General features: G+C 43.6%; 1 protein-coding gene across 2 annotated transcripts; it reads right to left on the reverse strand.

The window, feature by feature from the left end:
* Window positions 1–156: 156 nt before the first annotated feature.
* Window positions 157–16,805, reverse strand: tdrkh (tudor and KH domain containing). Of its 2 annotated transcripts, none has more exons than XM_038277787.1 (13): window positions 16,720–16,805; window positions 15,321–15,462; window positions 15,136–15,227; window positions 14,324–14,525; window positions 11,936–12,075; window positions 11,549–11,849; window positions 11,294–11,460; window positions 9,241–9,416; window positions 8,979–9,043; window positions 5,999–6,150; window positions 5,749–5,859; window positions 5,575–5,629; window positions 157–431 (listed from the first exon to the last, which is right to left on the reverse strand). In XM_038277787.1, exons 2-13 carry the CDS (start codon window positions 15,430–15,432, stop codon window positions 376–378), a joined length of 1,629 nt encoding a protein of 542 aa, XP_038133715.1. In that variant the 5' UTR covers window positions 15,433–15,462; window positions 16,720–16,805; the 3' UTR covers window positions 157–375. The 2 variants fall into 2 exon arrangements, with proteins under 2 accessions (XP_038133715.1, XP_038133714.1); XM_038277786.1 differs by having other exon boundaries at window positions 5,999–6,171.
* Window positions 16,806–17,732: the final 927 nt, after the last annotated feature.

Below are 17,732 nucleotides of genomic sequence, written 5' to 3' on the forward strand. Positions count from 1 at the left end.
CTGCTTTGCTGTGATTGGTCAGCTGCTGATGCAGAAACAAAACAGAGTGAAGGAACGAATGAATGAACCTATGAAGGAAGGACTGTTTTATTGCATCATGGTTATAATTGAGTTTACTTTTGAAGTGTGCAGTAAAAATAAAGAAGATAAAACCTCTTCAAAGAAAAAGATTTATTTATAAGTCAATGTAACATCAAATCAAAGAACGCTCTTCCAAGGTAAACATGCATCTTTCTCTTCATTCCACCAGAACCAAAGCAAATGACTGCATAGTTAGAAAACAGGAACACAGGAACAGTGATGTCATCGTTCTGTCAACAGGTAGGAAGGTTGTGCATTTCTTCAGAAGGATTTCCTCCATGGATGGGATTGGTCTCAGAGCAAATCATCTTCTACGCCATCATCCACGCTGCCAGAGACCGAAGCAGCTTCTGAGGGATTAAAACAAACATGTCACACATTTCACCTAATTATTAACTTACACTCTGATATCAGCTTTTCCGCTTAATTTATAAACCTGTTAAACCAGGAAGGACACTAAAGCATTTAGAAATAACAAAAGAACAATAATTCTACAAAACACAGCAATTAAAGTCCAACATGTTTTTAATATTAAAGGAAATAGAAGATATAGTTTCAGAAGAAGGGAGGTGAATATTAAAGTATAATAAACTTTACATCATTAATGATAATTAAGGAGAAGGTGTAACAGGAAGGAAAAGGGGTGACAGGAAGGAGAAGGTGTGACGGTCCGGAAGAGAGCAGTGGGTGGCTAAGGCTTGAGAGCACGTGGTTGAGAGAGAGAGAGAGAGCTACAGCAACGGAGACGAGTCACAGCGGTGGCGTATGGTTGTTTGGTGCATGGCATGTGTTTCGAAGTCGCTTGTGGAGAAATGTACAGGGCCATGAGTAGTGAGGAAACAGGAAGCGATTCTTGTGGGATGGAAGAGGGAAATATTGATAATGAAGAAGAGTGGAAGAGGGTAGCCTCAAAAATTGAGAAAAAGCGAGAGAAAAAAAACAGAGATCAGTTGAGTGGGAGTCCAGTTCAGAACATTCAAGTGATGATCAATCCATACTTTCCACAGCAAAACAAAATGATTACAAAGTCATATTCAAAGTCGTTAATCAGGCAGACTCTTTTGCAAATTGGAATCCGGTTCACTTAACAAAACCATAGATAAACTAGTAGAAGTCAGAGGTGCCAGAATCCTGTACAGTAGAGACCTGCTAATTAACTGCAGAGACAGCGCCCAGCATGGTAAAGCCATTCGGATCAACAAAATTGACTGGATAAGAGTTCAGGGCAGCTTAGTGGAGAACAAAAAGATCAGCAGGGGAGTCATTGGAGGAGTTCCTCTAAGAGTGTCTGAAAAAGAAATTCTAGAAAACATCAGTGGTGCAAAAGTAAAATAAGTAAAACGGTTAAAAACAACAAGAAATGAAGAAAGATCTGACAGTTTATCCGTGTTAATTAAATTCGAGGAAGAGCAATTACCCAGCAAAGTATTCATTGGTTACATCAGCTATAATGTTAAAATCTACAATCCTCCACCTTTGAGATGCTACAAATGCCAAAAATCCGGACACATAGCAGCAGTTTGTAAAGGGAAACAGCGATGTGGAAGGTGTGCAGGAGAACATGAATATGGAAAATGTGGAAAAGAAACTCAAATCAAATGCTGTAACTGTGGTGTAGAACATACTGCTGCTTATCGTGGCTGTGAAGTGAGCAAAAGGTCTGAGGAAATTAAAAAAATTAAATTTGAGCTCGGAATAACCTACGCTGAAGCAGCAAAAAGGATCCCATCTCAGTTAGAAAAAAACCAAACCAACAGTTCAACACATGGCAAATGTCCCCAAAATTAAAGAAAATTCACTAATTGTAGTTCACAGTTGTCAATTGTAGTTCACAGAAGACAAGAAAAAATGAAAAAATCAAAATAATAGTGAAGCTGCAAAAAAATATCTGGAAGTGAAAGTTTAAACTGGGAAATGGTTAAAAGCATGATGGGAAAACCGATAGGACCATCAGAAACTGGCAGATTCACAATTACTTAAAGATAAATTAAAATTATTAGAGCAAATGTGATTATTTATTATGTTGGGTTAAGTTACACAGGTTTTTTGTTTCCTGGGGTGAATCGTTTCCTGTTTCCTTGCTTTACTCCATATCAGTAGGTGGTGGTAATGCACATCTCACAAGTTTGCCAACCGCCATAAAACCCCACAAGAAGAAGAAGAAGGTGTGACAGGAAGGAGAAGGTGTGACAGGAAGGAGAAGGTGTGGCAGGAAGGAAAAGGTGTGACAGGAAGGAGAAGGTGTGACAGGAAGGAAAAGGTGTGACAGGAAGGAAAAGGTGTGACAGGAAGGAAAAGGTGTGACAGGAAGGAGAAGGTTTGACAGGAAGGAGAAGGTGTGACAGGAAGGAGAAGGTTTGACAGGAAGGAGAAGGTGTGACAGGAAGGAAAAGGTGTGACAGGAAGGAAAAGGTGTGACAGGAAGGAGAAGGTTTGACAGGAAGGAGAAGGTGTGACAGGAAGGAGAAGGTTTGACAGGAAGGAGAAGGTGTGATAGGAGGGAGAAGGTGTGACAGGAAGGAGAAGGTGTGACAGGAAGAAGAAGGTGTGACAGGAAGGAAAAGGTGTGACAGCAAGGAAAAGGTGTGACAGGAAGAAGAAGGTGTGACAGGAAGGAGAGGGTGTGACAGGAAGGAGAAGGTGTGACAGGAAGGAGAAGGTTCGACAGGAAGGAAAAGGTGTGACAGGAAGGAGAAGGTTCGACAGGAAGGAAAAGGTGTGACAGGAAGGAAAATGTGTGACAGGAAGAAGAAGGTGATACAGGAAGGAAAAGGTGTGACAGGAAGGAAAAGGTGTGACAGGAAGGAAAAGGTGTGACAGGAAGGAGAAGGTTTGACAGGAAGGAGAAGGTGTGACAGGAAGGAGAAGGTTTGACAGGAAGGAGAAGGTGTGATAGGAGGGAGAAGGTGTGACAGGAAGGAGAAGGTGTGACAGGAAGAAGAAGGTGTGACAGGAAGGAGAAGGTGTGACAGGAAGGAGAAGGTTTGACAGGAAGGAGAAGGTGTGATAGGAGGGAGAAGGTGTGACAGGAAGGAGAAGGTGTGACAGGAAGAAGAAGGTGTGACAGGAAGGAAAAGGTGTGACAGCAAGGAAAAGGTGTGACAGGAAGAAGAAGGTGTGACAGGAAGGAAAAGGTGTGACAGGAAGGAGAAGGTTCTACAGGAAGAAGAAGGTGATACAGGACGGAAAAGGTGTGACAGGAAGGAAAAGGTGTGACAGGAAGGAAAAGGTGTGACAGGAAGGAAAAGGTGTGACAGGAAGGAAAAGGTGTGACAGGAAAGAGAAGGTGTGACAGGAAGGAGAAGGTTCGACAGAAAGGAAAAGGTGTGACAGGAAGAAGAAGGTGATACAGGAAGGAAAAGGTGTGACAGGAAGGAAAAGGTGTGACAGGAAGGAAAAGGTGTGACAGGAAGGAGAAGGTTTGACAGGAAGGAGAAGGTGTGACAGGAAGGAAAAGGTGTGACAGGAAAGAGAAGGTGTGACAGGAAGGAGAAGGTTCGACAGAAAGGAAAAGGTGTGACAGGAAGAAGAAGGTGATACAGGAAGGAAAAGGTGTGACAGGAAGGAAAAGGTATGACAGGAAGGAAAAGGTGTGACAGGAAGGAGAAGGTGTGACAGGAAGGAGAAGGTTTGACAGGAAGGAGAAGGTGTGACAGGAAGGAAAAGGTGTGGCAGGAAGGAGAAGGTGTGTCTCCAGCTTCCTCCCAGTCTGTCAGAGCATCTGATGCTGGAGTTCAGAAATCTGAAGTTTTGCAGCTGAACGTCAGAGCGTCAAAGAAGCGTCCAATTTTTTTTTAAGCTTTTCTAACGGACGCCGCTCTGCTTTCAGGGATCAACAGAGGATCAGAAATTCAAATGTGGGGAGTGGTGGCCTAGTGGTTTGAGCAGAGCTCTGTGTTCTGAGAAGGTTGCAGTCCCTGGTTTGATCCCCACAGCCTGCACTCTGGGTCTCTGAGCAAGACCCTTAGCCCCACACTGCTCCCTGGGCGCCACACAATGGCAGCCCACTGCTCCCCAAGGGGAGGGGTTAAACGCAGAGAGTTGTTGTCCAGGTGAGCACCAAGGGATTTCTACTCCTCCTCCACTTCCTCTTCCAGGATGTTAACAGGATTCAACTGTTTCTTCTGAAATCTCCAATCATCTCCTTGTTTTGTTGACTCTCAGGATCAGATGATTGTTTCCACATCGTTTAATTGGGTGAGTGAATAGGGGCAAGGCAATAAAGAATGGAGTGGGGAATGTAATAAATCAAGCCACGAGGCTGCCAGCGGTAGAGGAGTCATCAGGAACCAGGAGACTGTTGATAACGTGGAAGCAGCTGGCTGGGTTTATGTTTTTGATATTTCCGTTAAAGATAAGGCGATCCTGACAAAGTGAGGCAGCAAATGAGAGATAAAAATATCAGGGACAGAGAACTGCTCATCTGAAATATTGGCTGAACTAAAACCAAGACAGCAGATGAAGTCCATGGTGTCCTTTATTGTGTGCTAGAAAATCCTAGAACATTGACATGAAGCAAACCCTTTTGTAGGTGGATGATTTTTATTGTCCATGAGAAAAATTCAGCTGCCCTGCAGGGTGACAATAGGGCGGAATGTTGCAAAAATAGAGCCTTATAACCAAAGAGAAAATCCCTGTGTGGCTAAGGAGGAAAGTACATGTGGCAATAATGACAGGTGAGGAACCAGAAAAATATTTCCATTCATCACCGCTTCTACAACCAGAGTCACATGGCTGCGAGAAGTAGAGCTGTTTCGGTCAGACCTAGAAAGTCCAACTCTTGATCAGTAATGGGATCCTGAATGAGATGTTTTGCTGTAGTCAGACAGTAGTCTGAAGGCTAAAGTTCATAGTGATGTGATGCAGAGGAGTGCTAGCACACTGCAGTCAGCTGTCCGACCAGAAATAAGGAGAGCAAAGAACAAGGTCAAGTTTATGGATGAAGACTTGTTAATATGACAGCTGTAAGGGGAGCCACAACAAATAAATCTACACAAGGAGGGAGATCTACATCTGGATAGAGCAAGAGAGAAGATGGGGAGGACGGATGTATCCAAGCCAGAGGAGATCGGTGGAGAAGTGATGGGAAGCACAAAATCCAGGGTCATAGAGAGGCACAGGAGAACCCTGGGAGGACAGTCCCTAGATACAGCCATTCAAGACCCATGAGGAGAAGATGAAGTTTGAATGCCTGATGAAGGTTTGCTGGACTGAATAGATACCTGTCCAGGTGTAAGCAGCACATTACTAAGGGATTTAGCAGCAGTAGAGGAGGAAAAGGGTCAGCAAGTTGATACAAAAAAAACAAAGTGTAAGACCATTTACAATAAACCTAATTGGAGTCCAGCAAACTGAGACCAACACCCTGCTTAGCTTCCAACTTTCAAAGAATGGTTAGAACCATTCTAGTAGATAGTTTGGTGCTGGATGCTAACTCAAGATGAACAGAAAGCCGGCTGCGATGGGATGGTGTCTCCTGGTCTTTCCACTCACCTGACAAACTGATACAAGACAGACTGAGCTCTGAAGATGCTCCTATTACGTCATCCTGCAAGAAGACAACAGACACAGTCACATTTAAAACCAACATATAAAAAGATGTGGATCCAGGGCGGGTAAACTCTGGACACGTATCAGTCCAATCCACAGCGTCTTTTACTGACTCACCAACATCCTTTGCAGACAGCCAAGATTGTCCCCCTCTGTCTTGTCGTTCAAAGTGTCCTGGATGCTGACAGCATGGCCCAGTCGAATGAGCTCCTCACCAATATCCAAAACCTAGATTGGACAAAAAAGATAATAAATCACTGCAAACAAAAGAGATGTTTGAGAACACTGATCCAACGGCATTAACTGGTTTAATATGGAGCATAAGGTTAACCTAAAGCCACGAGCCGAGAGAACAAAAGCAGCTAACCTTTCCTTTGCTGTTGTCGTACAGCTTGACATTGGGCCAAGACGAGACATCTGAGTGGGAGTAACTGCAGAGTTTGGCCTGAAGAGGGGTCCAGTTAGCACAGTAGGTCAGCTGTTCAAACGCATCCAGGGCTGCTTCAGTCCAAACGTCCCCTTCAGGAGACAGCAGAGACAATGTTGGTAGAAAGACCAGCTGGAACATATGGCTGACCCAAACCAGAACTGCTAAGAGACATCTGGGCCTAATAGAATATGGCTGACCCAAACCAGAACTGCTAAAAAACATCTGGGCCTAATAGAATATGGCTGACCCAAACCAGATCCGCTAAGAAACATCTGGGCCTACTGTAAAGTGGAATACAAGATAGATCCCCACCTCAATTAAACATAATATTTCTATACAGAACCTTCTGTTCTCCTGGGGGACTTCAACGCCCTTTTGGGAAACAAAATTGATTCCTGGAGGGCCTTGATCCGCAGGAACAGACCCCTGCTCTGAAACCGAGTGGTGTTTGATAATTGGACTTCTTGGCAAGTCATGGATTGTTTAAAATGAACATCATGTTAGAGCATAAGCACGTCCATTGTTGACAGGTTGATGATCCACTTTGTAGTTATATCTTCTGACCTCTGGCCACATGTCTTGGACACTAGGCCGAAGAGGGGGCCAGCGCTGTCCACTGACCACCACCTGGTTAGCAAGCTGGATGTACTGGAAGAGGAGGAAGCCAGATAGACACAGCAGGCCCAAACAAATAGTGAGGGTCTGCTGAGAACATCTGGTGGAGCCCTCGGTCAGGGACGTATTCAACTCTCCTCTCTGGGAGAGCTACTCCTAGATTCTGGAGGAGGCTGGAGACATGGTGTCTAAGTGGATCATGTTCTCTACCTGTACTGCCAATGCGCCAACCGTAGCTGTGGCCGTAAGGTCTGCAATGCATGACTTGTCGACAGTCCCGAAATCCCATTGGGACACTGGCAGTTAAAGGAATAGTACACCCAAAACATGATTAGCCTTCATTTTCTACTCACCTCCATGCTGAACAACACTCTGGAGTACTTTTTTGATATCTCAAATGCATCTGGAGATCTGGGAGGCTTCTAGCTGTCTGCTGACATTCAAATAATGGAGGTCCATGGCGCCCGAGACAGAAAGGTCCATAAAAGTCCACAAAAACGTGTCAATATTCCTCCATACTGCTCGTCCAATGTAATCCAAGTGTCCTGAGTGGGTAGCATCCAGAATTTACTCGAAACGAAGTCATTTAGAATGTTTTTAGAGCATAAACAGTAGTGTATAGGATTTCCTAATAGCGCCCCCATGCACGCTCACGATTCTACGGAAGCCGGCAGACCAAACCGGAAGAAAGTGCGCATTCAGCGTCTGGTCTGCCGATAATGCAAGCGTAGAAGAAGAAATGTGCTGTTTACCTGTGCAAAGAAAGAAACAACGAAAGAAAAATGTCTGAGGTCTTCAGTGTTGAGGAAGAGCATGAGTTCTTTGCCGAGCTGAATGCGCTGGTTTGGTCTGCCGGCTTGGGAGTTTCGCCCAACCAGTCCAAATGTGGAGCAGTAGAAGGCATTCGACCGTGTCCCTTGTGGTGCCTTCTTAGGAGTGATTCAGGAGTACGGAATCGGGGGCCCTAAAATAGGGGTAATCCGGTCTCTGTACAAGCAGAGCAAAAGTTTGCTCAATCTTGCTGGAATTGTTCCCAGTGTATGTTAGACAATGCTATACTCTCTCACTGATCCAGTTCATAACCTTTATAGACAGGATTTGGAGGTGCAGCCAAGGACCACAGGGGGTTGGTTTGGGGACTAGCGGACTTCATCCGCGCTTTTTGCTGATAACGTGGTTCTTCTGGCGCATGCCTGCCAAGACCTACAGCATGCACAGGGGCAGTTCAGAGCGTAAAGTGGACAGGATGAAGAATCAGCTTCTCCAAGTCCAAGGCAATGGTTCTGGTTCAAGAGCAGAAAAAGGCCTGTTGTGGTGTATAGAGAGCTGAGCAAGAAGGCAAAACTCTGATCTAGCAGTCAGTCTACATTCATAACCTCACCTATGGTCATCAAATCTGGATCATGACTGAAAGAACCGGCACTTTCTCTGCAGGGTTGCTGGGCTCTCCCTTAGAGAGAGAGTGACAATTTCTGTCGTTCGGGAGGGGTCCGGAGTAGAGCAGTTTTTCCTCCACATCGAAAGGAGTCCTCTGACGAGGATCACACATCATTTTCGGCTGCCACCTGGACCAAGTGTTCCAAGAATTCCCACCAGAAAGAGGCCCAGGGTACGACCCAGGACATGCTGGAGAGACTATGTCTCTCTGCTGGCCTGGGAGGATCTCAGGCTTCCCCCGGTAGAGCTGGAGGAGGTGTCTGGGAAGGGGGAAGTCAGAAGTTTTTGCTGAGGCTGCTGTCCCCTCGACCCAGACCCGGATGATGCGTGAGACGACGTGTACATTCTTGCCATATGACAGTAAATCAGACCAACACCACTGACTCATTCTGGTTCGGTGAAGATTACCAAATCGTCCTACCCAACAACAAAGGGGAAATCATTTGTCTGAATATTGAAGGCTGCACCAAAGACTGAGCAAAAGGATGTCAAGAAACTATATTCCATTTCTAAAACAGCGACTGTGTTTAGGGATGTCCAGATACAACTGTTTGAAAATTGACTGATAATGATATTTTCCTGGTACAAAAAGCACAAATCATACAGAATTGTATTACTTAATTTGCAGTGTGGAAAATGACTTGATCAATTAATATTACTCAAACAGAGAAAAATAGTCAAATATAGTATGAGAACACCTGACCCATGGATTATTAAATACTTTAGACTGAAGCGCAGTGTTCAGCATGCTAATATTGGAGATTATAGGTGCAGGTCGATATAATCTGATATACAAGCCGATATAATATCAGATCGGGACATCCCTATCTGCTTGATGCAGTTATAATCAGAGTGAATGTTTTACCTTTGGGTCTCACCCCTGCTAAGCTGCACTCAATAGCTTGGAACGGTAGGCTGAGGAAGTCACTCCTGGAATTTTAATGCAGCAAAAGCAAGAAGCTGTTAATAAGTACTGAGGCTGCAGCTGCCTGCTGAGGTGAAGTATCTGCGTTTACTGAATATAAAAACTGTCAACAGATCAGTAAAACGTTCAACTTATAAATTCTGCAGCACATCCAATCATTTCACCTTACAAGGATCAACCCAAACATGTGGGTGTCTCCTACCTGAGGGAACGGAGGCGGTCCCTAGAAAGCTCCCCGTTGTCCCCGTAGTCCACATAGTAAAGGTCCACCAGTCCAGAGCCCAGGACTCCCAGCACCTTGGCCCTGTTCCAGCTGTTGTTGTCTCGATATGGAGCTGCCACTATGTCTCCAACCACAATGGTCTCCATGCACTGCTCCTGCAGACCAACGACACCAGCTGTGTTTACATGTGAAGGTCTGGGGCCACAGGTCTGGTTAGGGTTAGCTATGCCGTTCCGGTCCTTTCCAGGTGTTTCTGTGGAAGGACCAACAGCTCTGAGGAGCTCAGTAAATCCCAACATGGAACCACGACAGGATCCAATGAGTCCAGAACCAGTGGGTGTTCCCCAGTGGAAGCAAGAGGGGGCCTCAGAGGTCCCTACCTCTATGGAGACCTCTTTCAGACCAGCTATCAACGAGTAGAGCTGCAAAATTTATCACTGAAATCTAGCAATCATCAAACTGCAGTAAATATTAGCTCAACACATTCCAGTGAAGGACCCAAATATAAACTTTAAATAGTGATCCCTCCCAAAGAAAAGCAAATGTTGTGTACAGACAGACGGACGGTGGTTAATGTGAATATTAACGAGGTGAGAAAGTAGCTAAGCAGCACCGTAAGGCTCTGATATTCCGACTAAGGTGACTTCCCGTTAACATCAGGCTAAGCTAGGCAGGTTGCTCCAACTTTATTTGTTTTATGTGTTACTGTAGAAACTGCAGTGATTTACGGATGGACAGAAAGTGTTCAGCAAAGTTTACCCCCTAGTTTATGTTTTATTGAGAGGTTTGTCACACTTCAGGATTAAGCAAATCCTGCCAAGTTCAGCATGTTGCACTACAACAGTTGCTGCCATGGTAACGGAGGCAGGGGGGAAGCACACTGCTGTCTCCTCCACAGGCAGCTGTCCTATGATGTGATGTATGGATCTATTCCTGTTTCCACTAAAGAAACAGAGGGAATCCAAAGAGGCCAAAAGAGTGTTGAGAGAGAGGAATATAAGGTTCCAGAAACCATTCCCGGCCAAAATACGTGTCTTCTCTGAGGGAGAAAGAAGGGTCTACATCACAGCAGAGGAGGCAACTAAGGATATGGCAGAGAGGGGGCTCCTGGTAACAGTGAAGGAATTGACAACTAAAGAGACTCTGCCTGGATCCAAACATCAGTTGCAGTCTTAAAGGAGAGGTTGGATGGGGAATGAGTGTCTGAGAGGTAAAAAATGTTGGTCTTGGTTTTGGACACTTGGAATAGAGATCCCAGATTAAAAGGATGAATCAGGACGATTTCAACTCAGGTCTTTTTTTTTAAAGGTTATTTTCCTGATGGTCGGGCATCTGGCCTTCTTTCTTTCTATATTTTTACTACGCTACTGTCCTGAGCCATCTCTATAGTTATGCTGCTATAGGCTTAGCTTGCTGGAGGACATAGGGACCCCTTTTTCATCATTCTGCTTCATTCTATCTCTATTCTCCCACTCTGCAGAATCTGTTAGTTCAATCTCTAACATTCTGCTCTCTCTGCTTTTTCTCATAGTAGCTTCATCTGGTCTGTTCCAGTTTGGCTGTGACTCCATCCTGGAGAGAAATATCAGCTGTGCTTTTTATCAGCTGAAGAAACTTTTTATCAATTTTAGTCAAATGTATATGTTTAAATGCAGGATGACATGCATAATAAATATATTTTCATATCTATGTGTTTTTTAAAAGATTATAACTGCATTTAATTGTCTCGTAGTAACTTTTTGACATTTATAGGAGGTTCCTTTTGAATTTTTGTCAACTAAAACTTTCAAATATGAAATAACTTAATTGGATTAAAATTTAATGACTATTTTCATCCAGAGGATTGAGGATTAAAAACACTGGAACAAAAGGATCATTTTTTTCTAGCAACAGTTTTGGGATGTTCCTCCCAGTTCCAACGTGACGGGGTACCAGTGCACAAAGTAAGGTCCAAAATGAAACCAATGAGACACCATACTGTCTCCACTGATCTACACACACTCACGATCAGAACCTGACCAACTTTCCTCACCGTTGAGTTGTCATTTGTGTAGAAGTTGTTCATCTCCTCTGTGAGTTTGTCTAGCTGGAGGGAGCGAACACCCAGGATCTGGATCCAGAAGTGGTTTGGGTTTTCTGATGCTGACACATAAACCTCTAAGTGTTCATCAGGTTGGAAGCTCAGGTCTGGGCTGGGTACTGCCGTAAAAAATATGTAAATAATCTGCATTAAATGACTGGAATCAAACAGAAACTTTTCTTAGTAAAAACGGAAAATTGAACAGACTTTCAAACTTAGAGAGTTCAGAGAGGGACTCAGTGGAGACGCTCTTCTCTTCCAGGTCATCAGTGTCCTTTGGCTCCTTCATCTTGTCAAAGACATATTCAGTTGTGGCTTCACTGGAATGTACAAATCCGTTCTTGTCGGAAACAGGACCATTATTGTTCACACCAAAAGGAGCTTCAGGCTTTGTGCTACAAGCCTCTGGAATCACCACTGGATTTCCACGTTTCTTGCGAAGGGCAGATGATTGGGAGATCTTTGTCCTCACCACTGCATCATCTCTGACTCTTTCTAGAATCATCTCCTGCAAGCATGCCACAAAAGGAGCGGTCAGACAAACTCTAAATGAAACGGTAAATATTTGCTGAATCCAAATGAGTTATGGTTCACCTTAGCCTGCTTCACTTGCTGTCTGGTACCTCTGATGGTAACACTGCCCATTCCTCTAGAGTTGGGCCTTTTCTCTCTGGAACAAACCACGCTGGCTCCTGTAGCACTTGTAACTAGTTTTATATACTCACCACCACGTCCTGTAACACACATATAGCTTCTAACAGCAAATTGCCCAAAAATCCTATTTGAAATAACAGTTTTGGTCAGATCTAAACAGTAAGTGATTGTCAAGGACAGCATATTAATCTGAAAGTCACCAAATCCAATCATTGGAAAATCTTTGTCTTTGTGCCAATGGCCAAGACAGCCCATCACATTAGGTTCTATGAGGTCATACCAAAGGCATAAACACCCTCAACACCAGGGGTTCTAAATGTTCACGCCAAAACACTGACACCCCATCACATCAGGTTCTATGTGTTCATGCCAGAGCAACAACACCCCATAACTACAAGTTCAACGTTTAGCTCTTCATGCCAAAAAGCGATCACACCCTAACAATGGAGGTTCTAGGCGTACCTCTTCACCCCATAGATGACCTCCCCCTATCACTAGAGGGTCTACGTCTACCTCTTCACCCCATAGATGACCTCACCATATCACTAGAAGGTCTACGTCTACCTCGTCATCCCATAGATGAAATCGCCATATCACTAGAGGGTCTACATCTACCTCTTCACCCCATAGATAACCTCACCATATCACTAGAAGGTCTACGTCTACCTCGTCATCCCATAGATGAAATCGCCATATCACTAGAGGGTCTACGTCTACCTCTTCACCCCATAGATGACCTCACCATATAACTAGAAGGTCTACGTCTACCTCGTCATCCCATAGATGAAATCGCCATATCACTAGAGGGTCTACATCTACCTCTTCACCCCATAGATAACCTCGCCATATCACTAGAAGGTCTACATCTACCTCTTCACCCCCTAGATAAACTCACCATATCACCAGAGGGCCTGGATCTACCTCTTCACCCCATAGATTACCTCACCCTATCACTAGAGGGTCTACATCTACCTCTTCATCCCATAGATGACCTAACCCTATCACTAGAGGGTCTACATCTACCTCTTCATCCCATAGATGACCTCGCCATATCACTAGAGGGTCTACGTCTACCTCTTCACCCCATAGATTACCTCACCCTATCACTAGAGGGTCTACATCTACCTCTTCATCCCATAGATGACCTCGCCATATCACTAGAGGGTCTACATCTACCTCTTCACCCCATAGATTACCTCACCCTATCACTAGAGGGTCTACATCTACCTCTTCATCCCATAGATGACCTCGCCATATCACTAGAGGGTCTACGTCTACCTCTTCACCCCATAGATAACCTCACCCTATCACTAGAGGGTCTACATCTACCTCTTCATCCCATAGATGACCTCGCCATATCACTAGAAGGTCTACATCTACCTCTTCACCCCCTAGATAAACTCACCATATCACCAGAGGGCCTACATCTACCTCTTCACCCCATAGATGACCTCGCCATATCACTAGAGGGTCTACGTCTACCTCTTCACCCCATAGATAACCTCACCCTATCACTAGAGGGTCTACATCTACCTCTTCACCCCATAGATGACCTCACCCTATCACTAGAGGGTCTACGTCTACCTCTTCACCCCATAGATGACCTCGCCATATCACTAGAGGGTCTACATCTACCTCTTCACCCCATAGATGACCTCACCCTATCACTAGAGGGTCTACATCTACCTCTTCACCCCATAGATGACCTAACCCTATCACTAGAGGGCCTACATCTACCTCTTCACCCCATAGATGACCTCACCCTATCACTAGAGGGTCTACATCTACCTCTTCACCCCATAGATGACCTAACCCTATCACTAGAGGGTCTACATCTACCTCTTCACCCCATAGATGACCTCACCCTATCACTAGAGGGTCTACATCTACCTCTTCACCCCATAGAAGACCTAACCCTATCACTAGAGGGTCTACATCTACCTCTTCACCCCATAGTTGACCTTCCCCTATCACTAGAAGGTCTACATCTACCTCTTATGCAAAAGACAGTTAACATATCACTAGAACCATCATGCGTATCTAGCTTTAAAGATTTTTGAGTACTATGGTCTGGCTAAATTAAATTTCAAAGAAACCTTTCCTTTAAAATAAAAGGTTTTGTTAGGGTGTGATGATAAGAAGTTGTAGATGAGATAGACAGAATTTTTACATTAATCAAAATACATAAATATATTCAGAGAGGAGTCACAACAATTAGATACTGACTAATATCTAACTCTAGACCATTGAAATCAGGCTACCCAGTCTTTCGTCAGGTAAGGCCAAAAGATCCTAAGGACAAATAATCAACTCTATAAATGATCGTACCTATAACACGTCCAAAGGCAGTCTGAGGAACCTCTAAAACCTCCACCATCGGCTCACAGTCTGTGATCAGCTTCTCCAGAACACAGCGAGCTAACAGAACCTGCTCCTTGGAGCCTTGCAGCTGAAAGCACACCACTGCCTTATGGCCAGGCTTCTCCAAATCTGACAAAACCCTCACACAAGCTCCAGATCTCTGGCTCACCTGAAACAAAAGCAGAAAAAGGGAATTGGTTTACTGGGTTATCAATGGTGTATGCCAAAATCATCCATATGAAGACAATAAAAGACCTGAAATATTTCAGTTAGTGTGCAATAAATCTAAAATATATGAATGTTCAAGTTTTATCATTACATTATGGAAAATAATTAACTTTTTTACAATATGCTAATATTTAGAGAAGGACCTGTATGTTGGTAATGGTTTGTGTCTGGGGAAGAAGTTTTTTATTTAAAAAAGCTTCCTGGACGGGAAGCGAAACGTCTTCAAACATGGAAACAAAGTCCAGTGGATTGTTTTAGAAATTTAGATTTGTGGCACAGAAACGACACCATTATTATCCTCTCAGTGCTGCAAATACCGGTCCCAGCCCAAACGGTAAAGTACAGTTTTAAACGCCGCAGTACCTCAGTACCAAATAAGTATCAGTACATGAACAACCCTACAGCTGACCGTGGATAAAATGGACCAGGCTGAAGAACATCAGGGACATCAGACCTATAAAGCCTCTAAATCAGATGCTTCCTACAGGATACTGAAGGCACTGAACCACAGCCTGGACTCCTCAGGGGAAAACTCCATGCTGGTTACTCACCACGTCCAAAAATGTAGCCTGGCTTTTAGAAATGTGTCTGTAGACCTCTAGAGGAAGAATCATTTCAGACTCCTCCTTTTCAGGCTCCTGCCCTGTTAGAGAAATCATCCACAGATTAGACCATTAACAATGGTTTGGGTTTTATTGTCTTTTGATTCGTTTGTTGCAGAACAACACAGACTTACTGCTGCTGCTGATGTGGCAATAGACAACGTAGCCGATGGTGGCCCCAACAGACAGCCCTGCAGCCAGGGCCGCCATCCTAGCTGAGCCCAGGCTGCCTCTTTGGACCTCCATGATGAAGCACTCAGTCAGCAGGTGATTCACCTATGACATGACACAGGACACCATCAGCTCTGCTGTGAGCTGCAGCTGGCTCTGCTGGTTCTCCTCAGCGTACTGCCTGCAGGATCTGCAGTTCTGCAGAAATAAAACTGCTGAGCTCTCAGCATTTCACCATTAGATCCACCACTGGATCCACCACTGGATCCAACACTAGGTCCACCACTAGACCCTTTAAATCTGGAGCTCAAAAGCCTGATCTAGAACATTTAGGATTCTTTAGATCTGGAGCTTAAAAGCCTGATCTAGAACATTCAGGATTCTTTAGATCAGGAGCTTAAAAGCCTGATCTAGAACATTCAGGATTCTTTAGATCTGGAGCTTAAAAGCCTGATCTAGAACATTTAGGATTCTTTAGATCTGGAGCTTAAAAGCCTGATCTAGAACATTCAGGATTCTTTAGATCAGGAGCTTGGAACCCTGATCTAGAATATTCAGGATTTTTTTTTAGATCAAGAGCTTAGAACTCTGATTTAGAACATTCAGGACACTTTAGATCTGGAGCTTAGAACCCTGATCTAGAACATTCAGGACCCTTTAGATCTGGAGCTTAGAACCCTGATCTAGAACATTCAGGATTTTTTTTAGATCAAGAGCTTAGAACTCTGATCTAGAACATTCAGGACACTTTAGATCTGGAGCTTAGAACCCTGATCTAGAACATTCAGGACCCTTTAGATCTGGAGCTTAGAACCCTGATCTAGAATATTCAGGATTTTTTTTTATCAGGAGCTTAGAACTCTGATCTAGAACATTAAGGACCCTTTAGATCTGGAGCTTAGAACTCTGATCTAGAACATTTAGGACCCTTTAGATCTGGAACTTAGAACCCTGATCTAGAACATTCAGGATCTTTTTTTTTTTATCAGGAGCTTAGAACTCTGATCTAGAACATTCAGGACCCTTTAGATCTAGAGCTTAAAAGCCTGATATAGAACATGACTTGGACTTAATTGGCATAGACCCACTGTAGAGCTGCCCTGGCTGTGGGTCCAGATCTCCTGCTGTGGTTCGAGATCTCCTGCTGTGGTTCGAGATCTCCTGCTGTGGGTCCAGATCTCCTGCTGCTCCTGGAGAACCTGAACACCTCCTCCAGTCGCTCAGACAGGCTAATGTTAGCCACAGCTAGCAGCAGTTAGCAGCACCGTTCATGCCATTAATTAAACCACAGCAGAGATCTTTGTCATCTTTTGGTAACAACTAATGACAACTAATGGGTGTGTGGCAATAAAAGACACTTACAGATGGAAGCAGCGTCAGTCCTGATCAAACCGACCCGGCGGAAGTCATCAAGTTAATTTTAAATTAGCAAAAAGACTAAACCGGAAACTAAGAAATACTACTTCCTTTCAAAGTTTAAAGGAAACACTTCCAGGAAGAACGCAGTGAAGCAGCGCGGAAGTAAGCTTTACATTCAGCAACCATTTGATACCATCAGGACTAAAGACACGTATAAAGCTTAAATAAAAGACAGAATAATAATAAATGTCTTATTTTGAAGAGATAACCGGAAGTGACACTCTACTTGCGTCTGCACTCAGTTCAACCTGACTGTGACCTGATCTGACCCGTTTTAAGGATCTGTAGAACATTTTTGAAGACTATGGACCTTTTTAACATCTTATCCCAGTTGAGCTGACTTTTTAAAAACCTGAGAATTTAAAAAGTTTCTATGTGTTCAACTACTAAATAAAATTAAATGTGACACTGAAGCTGCACTGATCAATGGAGATCAGCCAGCTTTAAAAAAAAGAAATTCAATGAAGTCTCCTTTCAGTAGAAAATAAATTAAGATATTTCTGTATAATTAGGGCTGAATTTCACAATTTTAAAAGGAGAGCAGATTTAAATAATTCGTCCTACAGAGTTCAACCAGCTGAGAAATAAGGAAGATGATTTCCCTCAGACTGATCACTTCCTGCATTAATATGATGACTAATCACTTCCTGCATTAATATGATGAGTAATCACTTCCTGTATTAATATGATGACTAATCACTTCCTGCATTAATATGATGACTAATCACTTCCTGCATTAATATGATGACTAATCACTTCCTGCATTAATATGATGACTGATCACTTCCTGTATTAATATGATGAGTAATCACTTCCTGTATTAATATGATGACTGATCACTTCCTGTATTAATATGAAGAATAATCACTTCCTGCATTAATATGATGACTAATCAATTCCTGCATTAATATGATGACTGATCACTTCCTGCATTAATATGATGACTAATCACTTCC

Source organism: Cyprinodon tularosa, unplaced genomic scaffold, assembly GCF_016077235.1.
Source record: "Cyprinodon tularosa strain WSP-4 unplaced genomic scaffold, ASM1607723v1 ctg1344, whole genome shotgun sequence".
NCBI classification, from domain to species: Eukaryota; Metazoa; Chordata; class Actinopteri; order Cyprinodontiformes; family Cyprinodontidae; genus Cyprinodon; species Cyprinodon tularosa.